General features: G+C 37.7%; 1 protein-coding gene across 3 annotated transcripts in view; it reads right to left on the reverse strand.

Moving 5' to 3' along the window:
• The window catches only part of JAK2 (Janus kinase 2), a 64,620-nt gene that overhangs the window by 7,665 nt on the left and 38,615 nt on the right, over positions 1–18,340 (reverse strand). For 2 of the 3 annotated variants that reach the window (XM_086629963.1, XM_086629962.1), the window contains exons 12-22: positions 17,625–17,752; positions 16,976–17,110; positions 14,733–14,820; positions 12,505–12,632; positions 11,602–11,740; positions 10,139–10,290; positions 8,921–9,071; positions 8,080–8,216; positions 6,699–6,888; positions 5,654–5,778; positions 1,061–1,233 (exon numbers count right to left, since the gene is read on the reverse strand). In XM_086629963.1, the coding sequence (XP_086486089.1) occupies positions 1,061–1,233; positions 5,654–5,778; positions 6,699–6,888; positions 8,080–8,216; positions 8,921–9,071; positions 10,139–10,290; positions 11,602–11,740; positions 12,505–12,632; positions 14,733–14,820; positions 16,976–17,110; positions 17,625–17,752 (1,546 nt within the window). Of the gene's footprint in view, positions 1–1,060; positions 1,234–3,138; positions 4,712–5,653; positions 5,779–6,698; positions 6,889–8,079; positions 8,217–8,920; positions 9,072–10,138; positions 10,291–11,601; positions 11,741–12,504; positions 12,633–14,732; positions 14,821–16,975; positions 17,111–17,624; positions 17,753–18,340 lie in introns of those variants that run through there. The other variant, XM_086629964.1, reaches the window with a different exon arrangement.

Here is an 18,340-nt window from a genome sequence, read left to right on the forward strand (position 1 = left end):
GTCCCAGGTATTCCTCGATTTAAATTTTACAAATCCCAGTAACATCTACTAAGATGCCAGTTTGTATTATTTATCCTTTAGATACAACATTTTTACAGGACCTACAGCAGACTAAAATATAGACTAAAATCACATGTACAGAATGGCATTTTCTTTTGCTATCAGGTCATAAAAGGGGTTTTTATCACAGTCATCTGTCAGTGTATTTCCTAAAGTATTTCTATGTCTTTATAGAACAGAACCAAAGCACGTATTTTGCATTCTGAATACCGTCTACCAATTTCCATTTTATAATCCTTCAGCCTCCCATAGGCTATACAGAGTGTTCTTTCTTTTTCCAAGCTAAGTGCAGCTTGTTGGAGCATTACTGTATTTTGGAGTAACTTAGACCTTTTCTGGAAGCTCAGTGCCCAAATACAGACATCTACTCAATAGTCATAGAACCACAGAACGGTTTGGGCTGGAAGGGACCTCAAAGCTCATCCAGTTCCAACCCCCCTGCCATGGGCAGGGACACCCTCCACTACACCAGGTTGCCCAAAGCCTCATCCAACCTGGCCTTGAACACTGCCAGGGATGGGGCAGCCACAGCTTCTCTGGGCAACCTGTGCCAGTGCCTCACCACCCTCAGAGGGAAGAATTTCTTCCTTAGATCTAATTGAAATCTCTCCTCTTTCAGTCCTTGCTAGTATACAGAGTCTGTGGGATTTAACTCCACTTGGTCAGAGGGTCTATCGAATAGATCTCAGCCAGAAGATACAAGTGACTAGTGTTTAGGGAACTAGAAGGCCCAAAACTTTGAAAGCATGCTGGGGAATGGGCCCTTTTAGATTTCTTTTATGTAAGAATATCTTTCCTGTTGCACACTATTTCTTTTAAATATTTTGGTAATTTTTAGGAGATTAAAAATGTTGTAAAGTCCTACATGCTGTTCTGTAAAGTCAAACATCATGCATGTGACTTTCACAATGTTGGGCAACTGACTTCAAGTTTACACAATTGGCTGAAACAGCAAAAACTGAAAACATGCCACGATTTCATACACCCAAAGAAGACTTACCAAAATATAGGGCTTTCACCAGGTTCTTTTACTTTGTAGTATTCTTTGTCTTGTGGCAAGACTTTTGTCAATCCAAAATCTCCAATTTTAACTCTGTTCTCATTCTCCACTAAGATATTTCTTGTTGCTAGATCACGGTGAACATATCTTTTCGTACCCAGATACTCCATGCCCTAGGTGTAAAGTTCACAAACACAATAGCAAAAGAGTTACTTTTACCATTAAGTAGCTGCACTTTCCCTAAAGGGATGAATTAACCTCAAAGTTAAAACCAAACACTGATTGTTACCAAAATCGGTGTGCTTGAACATTTGTCTTCTCTGAGGAGTTACTTCTTCCAAGTGCAGGGACTTCACTTAACCGGATGGAGGTAAACTGAGCCCCTGCCAGAGCCTAGTGTTTTTTGATTACGTAGCTGGAGAGGTGTTACAGCTCCTTTCTGTGGCCAAATGCAGTTTGTCGGTGACAGACAGAAGAAAAGCAAAATCTGGGCTAAGCTACACAATCCAGCGCAGATAGGAAGACCGTCTTATTTACCCATTTCATTTAATCATTTTTCTTCATTTTGTACATCTGCTTTCCTGATTGCTTTGTGAAACTTTACATTACAATTCCTTCAATTTGACAGCTGTTCTCTGACCGTATTCCCACCTGTGTGTCTTGTTTCTCTTCTGTATGGACCACTATTCACCAACAGTTCTCTTTGTTGTTACATTTCTGTGGGTTGCTGTAAAAAAAGGATTGGTCCGAAGCCACGTTGTCTTTTGCTGCTAATGATCCCTTCTTACCAGTGCATGTAATTCTTTTTTGCTAACAATGAAAAGTGGAAGAAACCAGCATGTGTAGTGGCATTACTGAAAAAAGAGGGGTTTGCTTACCCAGCCATAAACAGTGCACAGAAGTTGACAGTGCACAATGTCAAGAGATACCTGACTCTCATGTGAAAGGAAACACAAAGCAATTGTCAGTTTCAGAGTTTCATAAGAAAGGATCTCACTCCTTCAACACAAATGAAAAGCAATCAATTACGCTACGGGCATCATTGAACTCAAAAGTTTTGAACAACATTATACTATTAATGTAAAAAGATTTTTCTCTCTTTTTTTACTTTTTAAGTGAGAAACCTCATAAATAGTTCCACTCCAAAGTCCAACCTTCTGCTCAGACCTCTTTACCCGCCACCACGGCTGTTCACTCGCACCCCATCCCAAACCCTTCGGAAACACCTGTTCTGGTTACCCGCTTATCCACCGCTGTCCTGGAGAACGCCAAGCCTAGCGTTTCCAAAGTGAGACTTCTGTGCTTCTGATACAATCAGTCTATGTAAATGCTCTAAGTTTTTATTATTGCAACACACTGTACTGAAAATGCTCCTGAAATTTCTCTGATGATAGTAATTTTTCTGTTCACCTGGAAATACCTATTGTAAGAGAGATATTTAATCGAAATCATGCAAATTCTAAGTGGAAACCATAATCCTGTGGCACTGCTCTAGCAAAGGAGTAGAGTTTAGTGACGTGATTTGAAATGTTTCTACCATTGAAGTCAGTCTCTCTGGCAAGGACACCTGAAACATTTTAAGCATTAAGAGATGGAAAGATAAATTTATTCTTAGCCTTTTCTCCTATCAGCCAGCATTAACAAAATCCAAGACCAAAAGAGCAAAAAAGAACACCCCAAAAATCAGATACATGGAGAAGTTAACTTCCTTATTTGACATTCTATTGTCAGGATTCTTTAAAGTTGAATACAGAGTCCTGTTGCTTGCCACTGGACAAGCTGTAATAATGGCACAAGCTGAACCAGATTACAGCTGCACTAATTTGCATCTACAGAAACATCACCACTAGCAAATGCCATCTCTGAAAATGCTGCTTTTCACAGTACGAATACGCACAAAAAAATATTACCTTTAAGTCAGGAACCCTTTCCCACTATAGTAGCAAGGAACCAAAACACAGCAAACACACACACTCATCTTAACCCTTAGGTATGAGTATGCCTTCACTTCTCCCATATATTTGAGAAGAGCAGCAAGGCAGAGGGAGAAAGATTTTTGATAAAAAAAACACAAACAAAAAACAAGAGTGGCAGAAATGCACTGCAGAAATACGAGATGCGAGATGCTGAAAGAGTAAACACTGCAAGAGAAGCAGAAACAGCTAAAAAGTGGAAGTGCAATCAATTAAAAGAAGAAGGAAAAGCATCAGATTCCATTTTTGTAATATTATGTACTCATTACGTTTTTAATCAAGTTGCTTTGAAGTTACAGTATGCTACATCTTAGAGTGACCTCTTAAAGTGATCAACATAACCTCTGCTTTGCAGGTCGTACAGCAAAAAAAGTGCAAAGCAAGACACACAGACTGTAATTCTTAGACTTTGCTTCCCTTAGAAGCGAAGAAAAGATACTTCTTTAAGAGCAAGTCCTACATGCAGACTTTTCACATTCTCATATGGTGTGTGTCCATGCTTTGTCAGATAAAAGCAGGATGTTTTCCCATTGAAGTATCTGCAGAAGGCATATTATAGCTCCTCTTGGCTGCTGCTTGGTACTTAGGAAGCAGTCATTTCATCTGTCGTTTTGATTTCTCATCACCATCCTGAAGACCTATAGTATCTCCATGCTTGTTTTATATATGTGTATGTACACACACGCATTAAGACCTTTTTTCTTTCTACCTTCTGAATACAGCTCCTTTCCCAAAATTTCCTGCCACACTTGCACTCCCTGCAAAGGCCAAAATCCACCTGGTATCAGTACCTCTGTCTCAGAGACCAGGGTCCTGAGATATGCTGCCACTGTTGTTCCTTCAGGCTTTGGATAAGGCCTGAAGACTTACATATGCAAGCTTCATAGCTGCTTATGACAGTCAACAGGGCAGGCATCTTACGACTCCTCAGGTCATCGCCTTAGATGGTCACAAAATAAAAAAGGTAAGTGCCTGCAGCTTTTGCATGTTCAGAAATACCTGTTGCATCTTTATTCTATGAAAGATCCACTTTCACCGTCCTCCTAGGTGGTACTGTTAGACCCTTCCAGCTCTTTGCTTCAAGGAAAATTGTTTTCAGTGACTTACCAGCACTGAGAATAACAGTAACTTGCTGTAGAAATAAAACACGAGAATTTTGTATGCCTGTTACTGGAGAATGACTTCTGTTTTGAAGACACAGATCAGAAGGCTTTTTAATGCTCTTTGAGTGAGTGGTCACATATTCAATCCTTCCTCTCTGTGAAAAGACTGACATTTGCCACAGACTTGTGAACATTTTCTGTTTTCCAACCTCACTGGACATTGCTTGCCCATCAAGGAGTTTTTGCTGGACACTACCAGCCTAGCCTTGCTTCAGTGAAGCCCATGAAGAGGTGAGACCAGCTGCTAAAGGTGCACGTAGCGTCCTTCTGTACATGCCCCATGTTCAGCAGCCATCAAAGGTTTACGGAGTCAGCCCAGTTTCAAGCAGGGAACTATCAAGCTCTGTTCACCAGGTGAAAGTTTGAATGCCTTGAGAAGATCTTGGCTCTGGCAGAGACTCTCTTGCCTGATTCTTGTCAGGCCTCTTCTGCAGATACTGCAGAAGGAAAGTCTTCTGCTTTGAATAAGGCAGAGCACAACTACCAGACATAAGAATATCCGTGGGCTACATATCCTGAAAAAGACCCGTTAATTTTAATTTACGTACTGTTCCCATGTCTTTGATGTGGACATATGGGAAAGGAATTTAAAAATATTTCTGGTACATGCCTTGAGTGGGTGTGGGGTGTGTGTGTCTTTTTTTCTTTTCTCTCTTCCCCCTGCCCCCTCCACCCCCCTTTTTTTTTTTTCCTTTTGCCAAGCTACCAAACATGCAATGAAATCTGAAGTGTGTGCAGTTTCTTGTACCTGAAGTATAATAACAGAACAAAACTAGGCAAGGCATAAGCCCTCTTTCTGAGGAAATGAGATATCACAATAAAAATCAGATGTTTGTCCTCCTTTTCAGAATTTTATGAAGGATGTTCATTACCAACCATTGAGACTAGCAAATAATTCACTACAGCTTTGGGCACTTCTATTGCCTCTAATTCTTCATGCAGAAATCATGTATATCTCTGCTCTTTCTGCTAAATAAGCTAATATTATCAAGAGTTTGAAGTACATTTCGTAAACGTATACATGTTGTTATAGTGGGTTTATAACTCAATGTCCAAGTTATGAAAAATCAGTTATAGTATGTCACAAACAGTTTGTCTGGGTGAGTATATTAGCTCCTGCAAAATTTTATTTCAGCCCTCATTAGGGAGAAAAGAGGTTATAATTCTTCTGAATGAAATATAGGCTAAGCAAACTACAAAATAAAAATAAATGGAGTATACTCTGCCTCAGTCAGCAGACAGGCCAGTCTCAGCATCCTATATTAAGATACTCAGAAGTTTGTCCAGTTCTAGAGAACATGAATATGTATTGCTACTTTTTTTAGGGTTATGTGGTGCTAGCAGCCTAACAGTATTACAGAATATACAATTTTTTTATGATGAATAGAGAGACAAATGAGACAAGACCAAAGAGACAAAAACTTGTTGAAAAATATTAATCATCTGAAATTTCCTACCTTGCATATCTGAGACGCATACAGCAAAAGCTTCTTGTGGTCCAGCCTCTCCTTGTGTTTCTGCAGATAATCTCGTAAACTTCCATACGGCAAATATTCCATAATTAATCTTAGATTCCTACGACCTTTTACAACAACAACAAAAAATACACTTAATTTTCTGTCATTCTCCAGTAACAAGTTTTGAAATATAAATATTTACAAATGTCTATGAATGAAATAGAAAATAGTCTTAATATCAAAAAACTAATTTATTATATGTACATCACTATGCAATTTTTCATATATTAGTTTGTTTGGCATTTGTTCAGGAAATGCCATTGATTTAAAAATAACAATAATGTGGATATGCTTGATAAACTGAACATCATTAATCAAGATCATCTCATCAATACTTCAGCTGCTATTGCTAAAGCAAAGCAGAAGTGCCATGTGTGTATCTGTGTGTATGCAGCTCCTCACTGCCGAGACGAAACTCAGAACGGCAACCGATATCAACTGGTCAGTAATTTTACCATCTTTAAAAACTTACTCTGATTTTTAGCCCAAGATTTTTCTTTTTACAGTAAGATCCTGGGCGGAACCCATGCACTCATTCATCAGCAATTCACTTAAATACATCTGTTTCTGAAACTTTTTACTGTCTAGTCTTTTACTCAGTAGGCTGTACAAGAACTGATAATACCCACTCTGGGACCTTATACTGAGCAAAAACCTACGACAGCCACAAAATGGTTACATCTTCCCACTTAGCCCTCAACTCTTTTCTAGGAAGACTTCTATGCTTTAAGATAAAGAAATTGGGTAACTGGTCAAAATGGTACTTGCTCTAAATCAATCAAATTATGCGATGAGTTGACTGAATAAAATGTCCACCTCGTACTGAGAAGTAGCATACAACAGATGCTGCTTCCTTTAATTTGTACTCTTTAAGTCCTGGTAAAGCTAGGACAAGTCAGTGACTTTCATAAACACTTACCTCTCTGAATTTCTCAGGATGCATACTTAAGTGTATACCTGAAGGTTGATTCAATATAGCACATACCTGCACTGTAGCACACGCCTTTGTACTTAACAATGTTATCATGTTGCAGAGATTTAAGTATTTCAATTTCTCTTTCAAAGTCCCTAAGGTGCTCTTCTGTGCTATGTTGCAGCTTTTTCACAGCCACCACCTCCCCAGTATTATCCTGCAGCGGGTCATACCGGCACATCTCAACACTGCCAAAATTCCCCTAGATCACAAATGGAAATACTTGAATTAAAACCAAGTCCACGTCATTGTCTCTCTCTCAGTGTCAGTTCACACTGCCTCAGTGCTCACTGTATTGGCATTAAGGTGACCACAACTCAGTGAAACGCCACAAAACCTCCCTGAGGGAAACAGAGTGCAGGATCACAGGGAACAGTTCTGTAAGAGTAGGAAATATCTTCTGTGGAAGGAAGAGGAAACGAGGACAAGGAGCAGCGGTGATGTCGATTCATTTTCTCCCTCGTCTTCACAAATTTTCACTTGCACTTCCAAGCTGTCAGCTGGCACACTCCTTTTCCTGCACCTGCAAAACCCCCTTCGTTTAGGTTCCTCTTGGCTCTTAGTTCTCCTGTGTTCTTGGTGGTTTTTCCACCACTTGTTTCAATGTTCTACCTTCTTCCCTTCCTGTTTATACTTTCTTTATCTTTCTTTATGAAGTCATCACCTACCACTCTGTTCCCCTCTGTGACCATTTACAGTCAATAACTAACCATCTGCAAATGCTACTTTGCTTTCAGGCTTCCTTTCACTAGTACTTGGAGTTAAAGGAATATATAGCTATCATGTAAATAAAAAAAAACCCCATAAACCAGCAAGGAATACTCTGGAAAAATGCTACTTGGGGAAGATGTGCCAACTGCACTTGGTCATCTGTCTAGGCATGCTTTTACATAGCCAGGCTGCAAGGACTTGCAACGCCAGTAACCAAATGCTGATTTCTAAAGCTGAAAATGTTCAAGGCCTACATATATCTCAAAGACACTATTGAATTTAGGGACTGCATATTCAGGCCCAAAATACACCTACACAAAACCCCTCAACCTCACTCCAGTTATGCAAAACTGCTCTGGAGCATTTTAAAAATAATACCAAGAATTCAAAAAAAAAAAAAAAATTACGTCAGACGTAGCTCTGCATTACTGAAAAAGATTTTAGCCTTTCAGCGTGACTGGCTTCATTGTAGAGGTCAGCTATCTTTATTCTATCTAATGACACTGTCAAACTGAAAAAAGATTTAAAGGAACCACACACTGTAGTCAGATATGACTGAAATAATTAATTTTTGAATTAACTGAAACAAGTTTCAATGTAAATAATGTATACAAGATCATCAGAAGATAATTGAAAAAGATTGTTCTTTCCTAGGCAACTGGAGAATTTTGAAACATCCTACCTTGCCAAGTTGCTGTAAAAACTTAAGATGTCTTTCTTCAAATTGTGTTGGGTCCCGATCTTCAAAAGCACCAGAAAATCCAAGTGCTCCAATTCTCATATTTGGCAACATATCACTTTCTGTCAATAGCTCGTAATCTGAGGGACAGGAGGAAGAAGGGAAGAGAGAAAGGGGACACGAGGCACAGCGAAGTGAATGGGAGAATAAAGAAACTTCCTACAATCATGGCATGTTCTGTTTTTGCTTGGCATAACCCAAGCTCAGTAGAATATTAACAACTACCTCGATTTCTATATAGTATTTTGCAGTCAAAGACAAACATGTATCACAAAAAAGCCAAATGACTTCTCTCAACTCATAGCAAGTCTTGCTTTAATTTCACAATTTTCTTTTTTTGCAGGCCTATTGTACTTCAAGTTTAGCAACTATTGCGCAACAACTCCACTACTGCAGAGAGAAGAAACGTAAACCTCACAAGGGCTTGTGATAACATGTGCCTTCCACTTGGAAAAAAGAAAGATACCTATTTATTTTACTGAGAGAAACAAGAAAGACAAGTCACAGACATAACATACTTGGTTAAGAGACTAGAATGTTTGGGACAGACATTAATCAAACCAGAAAACTGCTTTGAGTGATAATAGTAACTTTGAATGTGTCCTCTTTTGGGACAAAATAAAAAGCAGTAACATAGCGTGTCCTTATGAACTTAGATTTCCAGGGCTGCTTTGGAGAGTGGTTGTGGGACAACGTAAGAAAAAGAAAGGTGCCATATGAAAAGAAACCAACAGGAATCCGAGTTCTTTTTGTCTAGTGCATTCATCATGTATCACAGACTCACCTGGAGTGAACAAACTATTCAAGTCACGAATAATTGCTCTAAATGAAGGCCTGAAATCTGGCTCATAATCCATACAATTGTTTATAAGGTTTGCTAGTTCTGTCCAGTTGGGGGCAGGAAGCTGGTGCCGGTCTTCATAAAACTGTAGTTTCTGGAATTAAATAGATAAAAGCCATTTTAATATTCTACCATAAAGAGTTGCAGAAGCCTTAACGTTCTCACCAGAGCAGCCAAAAACATACATCTCTTAACCTAGATTTGTTATCTCACTGAACGTATGTCTGACGAATTTCCATCAAAAGCAAAGGCTGACAATGTAGCAAGATTGGCATAATTTAGAGTAACCAGTTCAGAAATTCCCAGTCAGTTACTGGTGAAAGATAAGAACACAGAGAAAGATAATGAGAAAGACGGTGTCTCATTTGTTGGCAATTTCATAAAACCTCAACTGGATGGGTCCAGCAGAAAATTCTATCCACCTGTGAGCTGGCTGAGTGCCTCCAATTGTAAAATTCTTCCTAAGTATTATGAAAGAATGTTGATTAGCGCAGGAGAGGAGAAGGGCAACTTCTGAAATACCTAGATATCTATAAGCTAGGTCTAGATTGACCTTGGAGCTTATTGCAACACCACCTGCGAAATCAGACCAGGCTTTGTGAAAAGGTAACAGTCCATTTATAAAAATACTACAAATCTGTTTGAAGCATAGTAAAGGAAATGAATCTTTTTGCTTCCAACTACGGAAGCGAATGCATAAGAAATAGCATTTTTAGGGAAAGCATTTCCCCCACCACGTTCTGCCGCTAGTTGAGACAAAGTTAACATTTCTGGTTTAGCTAAAATAGTAGAATCGTCTGCAACTCACAAAGTCTTAACGGTATTTAAGATGTTCAATTACTAGAATAATGACAATTAAAATCCACATACATTGTTACAAGCACTTTTTGTTTCAAGTGATACACTGTTGCAACGAAGCAACAGAAACATGAACCAGGTAATACTGGCAACCCTGTACTTTGTCCCCATAAAAAAAAAAAAATAATCGAACAACACACGAACAAACCTCAAATGATCACTTCTGATCATTACCTATCAGTAATTTTCCCTACAGTGGTCATGGGCCACACCACTTTACATGCTGATATAGTTACAACAGCAGATGTTTTAAACTAGAAGTGTCCAAAGAACTGCTATGTCTGCAGATCCAGTAATACGTACTCTCGAAGAATCCAGTGCACTCAGAGGTTTGTCTCCTCCACTGCAAATTTCCCACAAAGTAGTACCAAAACTCCATTTGTCTGTGGCCAGGCTTAACTGTTTGGGATTCTCAATACATTCAGGTGGAACCCACGGTATTCGTTCAAGAAGAACTGCAATCACACAAAGGAAATACCATGTCAAGACGAATAATAAACCCAGAAAATTCACTAACATATTTGATTTAGTAAAAATGACTTTAGTACACATAGGTATTGCATTCTGTAATGTGCTTTTAGCATCTTTCCAAGTTTTCCTTCCTGCCTTTAAAAAAAAAAAGCTACAGAATATATACAAAAGTAATGTTTATGAATCAGAAGGAAGGACCATTAGTTTTGTTGTAAAATGTGCCTAATGTTATAAAATTGCCTTAATATCATTTCCATGTTACATTTTTGCTCCAACTTCTGTATTTTCCATAATGTTACCAAGATTTAGTAGCTACCACAAAGGAACGAGACGGCAAAGAGTAAAAAGTACTTTGCTAGTAGTTGGCACATTATGGCACAGCAAAAGATGCCATAACAAGGAATTTCATACTACTTGATTTTTAAACTTTTGATACTGATTATATTTAAAAGATGTTCTCGTACTGATGTAGATTCAGAGTTCCTTAAAACAAAATTTTGTAAGATTAACGTAGGCTTCTTATTTGAAAAGGAGGAGTTTAAACAGTTTATTGGAAAATAATGACACTGCATTGGTTATAGCCTCTTAGATGCATCATTTCTTTTGGCATTTAAAAAATTACAAAGTATAAAGTGCATTCATTTTTCCAAAATTATTAAAAAGAGGAGATAAAGAACAGTAAGGTTACTTCAGTTTCTTTAGGATACCAATTTTGCACACACTTTTAATTTCATTTAATTAATTTTGCTGTTTACAAAGCACTAGAACAGCCTTAATGGCAGATGATAATCCAGTATTTCTAGCATCATCAAGGGGCTTCAGGTATTCACCAAGAAATGCACTGAAGATGATTTTCAACTGCCAGGCAGCATTTTCCAAAGTGCATTTACCTTTGGCTCTGAAAACTTCTCCAAGATACAAAATACAACAATTTAATCTTGAGCAGTAATAAGATACTAAGACCAGCAGCTACCTGCCGATTCAACAGACTTACTCGTGGTACGTTAGAGTGTGCTAATGGTACTACCAGTGGAAAAAAAGTTCAAAGTGAGAACAGCAGGAAGAAGCCCCCTCACACAATGGAGAATAGTGGCTTTATTTCCTGTAGCTATTTGCTGATAAAGAAGATACACTCAAAACTGCTGACTCGGACTGCAGAGATTATCTTAAAGTGACAGAAGGATTAAAGAATTTACTGTAACAGAAGTATCTTATACAGTGGTCAGAAAAAAACATCATCAGACTTATTTTTCAAGTCAGAAGCATTAAACAAGAAAGATGACACCAAGACTTACTGTCTCTTGGCAAAACTGTAATACTGATGCCAGGATCACTCAGTTTTATAAATGGAAGGTTTCCAGACTTCCTGTCTTCCTCTCTGATAAGCAAGATGTTTTTCGCACAGACATTCCCATGAACAAGTCCTTTATCCTCCTATGAACAGAAATGCAACTTTTACATACTGACAAAAAAATCTTATGGTTGAAGAAGTACTAAAAAAACAATAGTTACAGCATATGGGAAACATCAGCAAAGAAAATAATGATCATAGATTAAGTTGATCAAATATCAGACATTTCATCAGTCCCTCTCAGAGTTAGAGTTTATAGCCAATTTCCATTAATTTTAATTATCTACCTAAAATTTCCAGTTTAAAACTATTTGATGTATATTAACTCAGAAGAATAATGATCCGTCAGTATGATCCATTTAAACTCTGTTAAAGGGAAGATCCATCTATTCACATATTCTGTCTTGAATACTGGCCTTTATGTTGAATTAATCAGAATGTAAGGTTAGGACCTAATGCACAAGAAGATTGTACTACCAGTTTGAACAGTACTACGTTTCCCTTCCCAGTTGTTAACTACTAACACTACCAGGAAATCATCAAGAGCTGAGGTGGGAAAACCAGGAAGGGCTGATTCTTGGAATCAAAAAAAAAAAGAATTCTTACTGGAAATGTGTTTTTATTTAACACTAAAACATAAAGCACTAAAAAAGAATGGGAAATTCAATTACACTTTGTGCAAAATAAAAAAGTCTGTCCTTGGCAATCCACTATCTGGTATATGCCCAGCCTATTTTCAAATATTCTCCAGTTTTGAAAAGTAAGGTAATAGCTCAGCTGTTCTACATGTATTAGCTTGAAACACTTGAATTCAGCCTTTAACAAAACTGAAGAATGCACTACTTACCAGAAAATGCATGGCTAATGCCAACTGTTTGGCTACTTCCAGCTTCCACAAGATATTGATAACATTTTTATTCTTTTTCAAATATGTGTCCAAGGATCCAAATTTCACATATTCTTGTACAAGGATGTCTGATTTAAAATGGTAAAGAGGGTAACAATTAAAACCACCAATAAATATTGGAATTTCAGGACAGATTCATTACTCTAGTACTACCCATCTCCTTCTTTTGATACCTCATTGGTGAACTAACTGTAAATCCAAAGCTGTGTGACATTTGAGTACTGCCACAAATATTCTATGTTCTTTATACTTCTTTAGGGTGTGAAAGTTCACCTAATTTCCTCTCAAATGCAAAATTACTAGACTTAATAGTTTTTTACAGAATAGGATTCCACCTTAACAAATCCAGTGAGCATCCTTCCACCCTCCCTTGAAAGGCACAATAAATAACATAACTTCTGATAAAGCACAGTACTGTACAGCAATATCAACACAGTGAGTTGAATAACATTCAAGTTATTCACTTCACAGTTGTTTACAATCTGTGTTTTTAGTGAAAAATAGGATAGTTTGCTGACAAAAGATGCTCCTCTTGAAAACAGACTAGTATTTGCACTAAAAAAACGTGTGCATATATGTGACATATACGCCTTCACGCAGTCTTCCAGTGAATAACCCAAGAAACTGGATCCGTTTCACAGTGGTGCACAGCCCTCGCCAGTTTCACTACAACAGTTTCAAACTGTATGACAGAACTCTCACCTCCAGCTGCAAGATGCTCACCTTGCAGCGCTTCTCATTTAGACCCTAAAGACACTGGAAACTACTGGTATATTTGTTATAAAAATCAGTCTGTTATTACCAAATTCATTTTATAGGCAGCAAACTTTTCTTTTTTTACAATGATGTAAAGCAATCTTAACCAAATCTGTATATCAAGTGTGTCACCCACAGAAAAAATAACAGCCTGCCTTTCTATTTCTTAGTAGCTGCCTCTTACTAAACTGTAGTAAGTCTCCTGCCTTCAGAAACAGAACTGTCTATAGAGGGCAACTGTGACTGAAAGGAGAAAAAAGTAACCTCATAGAACTTCAGATTTTTTTTTTTTTTAAATATACACTTTATCTACCTGAAAATTTACATATAGCCCCTGTGCATGGAACAATGAATAAACTACAAAACACACTCACGGGCCTTTTTGCAAAGAAACTGGTGTAACAAGTTCTTTGCCAAACATAGTGCTATGCCTTTTCCAGCCTCCTAAGAGGAGCAAGTCCTGTTACAGACTCCACCCTCACTTTGGCAAATTCTTCCTCTCTAAATGCAGGCCACCGTCTACAAAACATGCTTATACAGTTACTATGAAATGCTCTCTTTTCTTACAAATTTCTAAGCACAGAAAAAACAAATGGGTTTAGGGCAAACTGACTTTTCTGCCTAAAGACTGAATGCAGAGGAAAAACTGCCCAAGTGAGACTCAGCAGTGCATATTTGAAGAAAGCACACCTAAGCACCAGGCGAACACCGAAAACTGAGATTTCATTACAAGGCGTTACAAATGTATTTCAGGTTTTCTTAAAAAAAAACTTAGTAATAAACAGGCATAACGCAGCACGCTTAACTGAAAACACACCCTACTTTGGTAGACAATGCAAAGATTTCACCTTCGTTAACTTCTGTGGTGTTTTTGTTGAAATAATGGGAACTCATGTTTTCAGAATGGAATCTCTAAACCAGACTTCCGAAAGCTACATTTGTGCTCACAAAGTCAGCACAGGGGTGGGAAAGGGTGTCAGTTTCTGTGTTTCTGATCACAGTAAACAAAGATTTTCTCGGGTAGTCAAGCACTTCCCTTTCTAACTAAGCACAGTTGATACATGTAGAGGTGCAGTTTTTTCTGGTGTTTCAAAAGCTCGCTTCAGAAGTTCAGCAAAACTTTTCAAAAGTAAGATTTTCAGACAGAACAGACATCACTGAGTCATTTACAGAGGTCACTATTCACATTGATCATATTTATGCAGTTTTTCAATTTTCTTTGTTATCAGCATATTAACTAGTTCTCAGACACTAAGACTAATACTACTGCAACATGAACATGTATTGGATGTCCAGCTACTGTGACAGGTGGTTTTGGTTTGGTTTTTCCCCTTCTTTTACTCAGAAACAATGGCAAACTCTAATGACAGCTGTACAAAATTAGTACCAAAAAATAATTGATTTCTACTTACTTTCCTCTCCACATACGCAGACTCCGTAATTTAACACCAGATGTTTGTAAGAAAGCTGGCTCATCATACTTGCTGCCTCAAAGAACGACTTTAAGGAAGGAAAGAGATTGACAGAATAAATATCAGTGAAAACAAAACCCCAAAACATTAGAGAGAGATTGAGAGACAAAAAATATCAGTGAAAATAAACCTCCAAAACACTACATGATTTCTAATAAATTTATTAAAACCATGTGAAATTTTTAAAACACTTCAACTTCCATCTCATCGCGAAAGCCCTGCATAACATGTTTTATATTGTTTGTAGGTTTACATTTGTTTTTTTTTTTTTTTCTTAAATTGATAATCCACATTCCAGAGAGGTTAGCAATCTTTTTTTCTGCAAGCAGGTGTATCTCCACGTTTCAAAAAGAACCTTTTCTATGTCAGTTAACTAAGTAAACAGCAGACAAATTCATGACACACTATTCAGTTTCCAATGTATTTCTTCATAGCACATGATTAAGTTAAAAGACAAGAAATATTATATCATTCAACCACTACTGTGAGATCTTACCTAACCTTGTCAGGAAGGTTTCAGATGCTTTTATTTCTTTAGTCATAGAATCATGGAACGGTTTGGGTTGGAAGGGAACTTAAAAATCATCTAGCTCCAAGTCCCCTGCCATGGGCAGGGACACCTTTCACTAGATTACATTTCTCAAAGCTTCATCCCACCTGGCCATGAACACTTCCAGGGATGGGGCAGCCACAACTTCTCTGGGCAACTTGTGCCAGTGACTCACCACCCTCACAGGCAAGAATTTCTTCCTTAGATCCAATCTAAATCTCCCCTCTTTCAGTTTAAAGCCATTTCCCTTTGTCCTATCACTACACACCCTTGTAAAAAGCCCCTCTGCAGCTTTCTTGTAGGCCCCCTTTAGGTACTGGAAGGCTTCTAGAAGGTCTCCCCAGAACCTTCTCTTCTCCAGGCTGAACAGCCCCAACTGTCTCAGCCTGTCTTTGTAGGAGAGGTGCTCCAGCCCTTTTGTGGCCTCCTCTGGACCCGCTCCAACAGGTCCACATCCTTCTTATGCTGAGGGCCCCAGAGCTGAATGCAGTGCTCCAGGTGGGTTCTCACGAGAGCAGAGTAGAGGGGCAGAAAATTATTTTTTAGTAATTTGTTAAATTCTCTTCAGTAGCATCTCCAATTACATTTGCTTGTGTACTGATTATTCACCCAACAGAACAAAGTCAAAATCAGCACATTTTCCTTCAGATGACTGTATTTGTATTTCTCGACTCTTAGTCCTTTTAACAACTAATTTTCACTTAACCGTAGAATATATTACCCAGCTTATTAATATATGGGTTAAGGTTTCTTTATTGTTTTCATTTGTCCAAAGCGTAGGCCTACATTGCTTATGAATATTAGCTATTTGAAATGTCTTTTCCTTTATTGCTTACATTTTCACATAGCTTCGTCTTAAGTAATTGAAAAAATCAATAAACAATGGATCGGTTCTCTTGGCTTGCTGTAAATACAGCTAGATTAATTAGAAATTTGATATAATTATATCATCAAATAAACAATAAGCAGCGATATAAAGTTACATTAATATATTAAACATTACCACATCTTATTAAAGTCTTTAAAACTAAATTGTCACATACACAATCCTGGGCTCAATTACATTGGCAGGGTATTAGATTTTGCACAAAGGTATTTCAAGTTTGCTCACAGCTTCACTCAAACAGTGAAGAGTAAGTGAATATGGATGATTCTACATATGGCAAGTGCTTCTCATACACAGATACTTCTGACTTTTTATGACTTGATGTGAAATGTTAATTTGACTGGAGAACCAGTACAACTCCAGAACACCAAAGATAGTCTACCAAAAGAAAGTAAATTTCCATAAAAGTTGATACCTCATCTGTACATAATGAATTCACTGGCAAAGGTAATTTTGTGGCTATACCACCCCTCCCGTGGTACTTGTATCATGCTAAGACACTGTTCTCTGGGTCTCAGTGGGCAGTTCTGAATTCTCCGACGGATAGTGGGGAGAGGGGAAATAAAGTACATAGGTGTACTTCCCAAAGCCAGTCTCAAATCCACCCTCCCAGAGTCACAAGGCCAAGAATGAGCTTGGTTCAATGTACAACCCTCTACCGTGTAAGAAATACTGGTTTTTGTAAGAAAAAGTAATGCTCAACATAGCACGAACAAACATTACATAGCAGTCAACAGTCACACCCACCTCAGAGTAGTTTCTATGCACTTTATCCAACACCTTTAAAAGTACTTCAGTTTGATGGAGCTGGCCATAGTCTCCCACTTCTTTCCTTACACCTTTGAAAATCTTAGTAAACGTGCCCTGTCCAAGACTTTCCTCCTAGAAGACAGAAAGGATACAGACCAGAAAAAATAAGAAATCTCTACCTGTCTTGCAAAATATCTCTTAAATATCCAGCCTAAGCAACCCATATGTAAATATTTACAGCTAGCATGTCTCTAGAGTCAGACTGAGGTGACAAGGAAGCAACTATATCAGAAACAGCTTAAATATTTGCTTATTTTTTATTGACTCCTCAAGGACCTTAGAAAATAACTTGCTGCAAGAACCAGAGAGGAAGGAATTGCTGTTATTAAGATGTTATTTAGACATGCCTAGAAGTTAAGAAAACAACTGCTATTACAGTCAAAAGAACACTTCTTATTTAAAAAAAAAAAAATTATTACCCATATTAATGGAAAATTTAAAAAAAAATATTTTCTCTACAACTCTAAGGAAAGATTACAGCAAAATCTCCTAGCTCAGATAACGCTCTTCTAAATATATACTGAGTTTTTCCAAACTTGGTATCAAACCAACCATCTGCAGTGGAAGAAGTAACTAATGGACTTACGAATATCAAGTCCTCATTCCGGATTTTGTGAAAGACCATCTGGTTGACATTATTGTGTCTCTGTATGGTAGGTGATGAAGGTACGTCTGAAACGCTGTTGCTTCTGAAGACTAGGAGATTTGATTTATCTGGGAGAAGAAAGAAGGTAGGGAGAATAATAACAAAGTAAATTTGTACAACATAAAACGAAACTTAATATTATTTCAGAAGGCTTATTAATGAGAAGATGGCAATCCAACAAAAAGAAGATATCACACTGAGATCAGCTTATTCAAAAAGCCATACAGTATTTCACTAAACAAATTCAAACTCTGATTTTTTTCTAATCAGCAAAAACATTTTCTCTCAGCTATTTTAAGTTTCTTCAGTACTCCTACTTTTGACAAACATTCTGAAAATATTCCTACCTCCTTTCATATTTTAACTTCTGCTGTATTTGTAATAACAATCAGGAGTGGAAAAAGGTGATGCAGGTCACCACCACCTTCTATATTATGAAGTCATTCTGTTAAAGACGCATTCTTTAAAGAGGCATCTTTCTGATGCCTCTTTAAAGCTTTTACATATTTTTGCCCCAGCAACACTTCAGAGATCCTCATTGCCTTACACTTACCAAAGTAATTATTCTTTGAGTGATTCTGAAAAAAGTTTCTCCATGAAGTAGAGCAGGTCTGTTAGTAAAACTAAAGCTGACAGGTACATAACTGTGGGTATAT

This window comes from Tauraco erythrolophus, chromosome Z, assembly GCF_009769465.1.
Source record: "Tauraco erythrolophus isolate bTauEry1 chromosome Z, bTauEry1.pri, whole genome shotgun sequence".
NCBI classification, from domain to species: Eukaryota; Metazoa; Chordata; class Aves; order Musophagiformes; family Musophagidae; genus Tauraco; species Tauraco erythrolophus.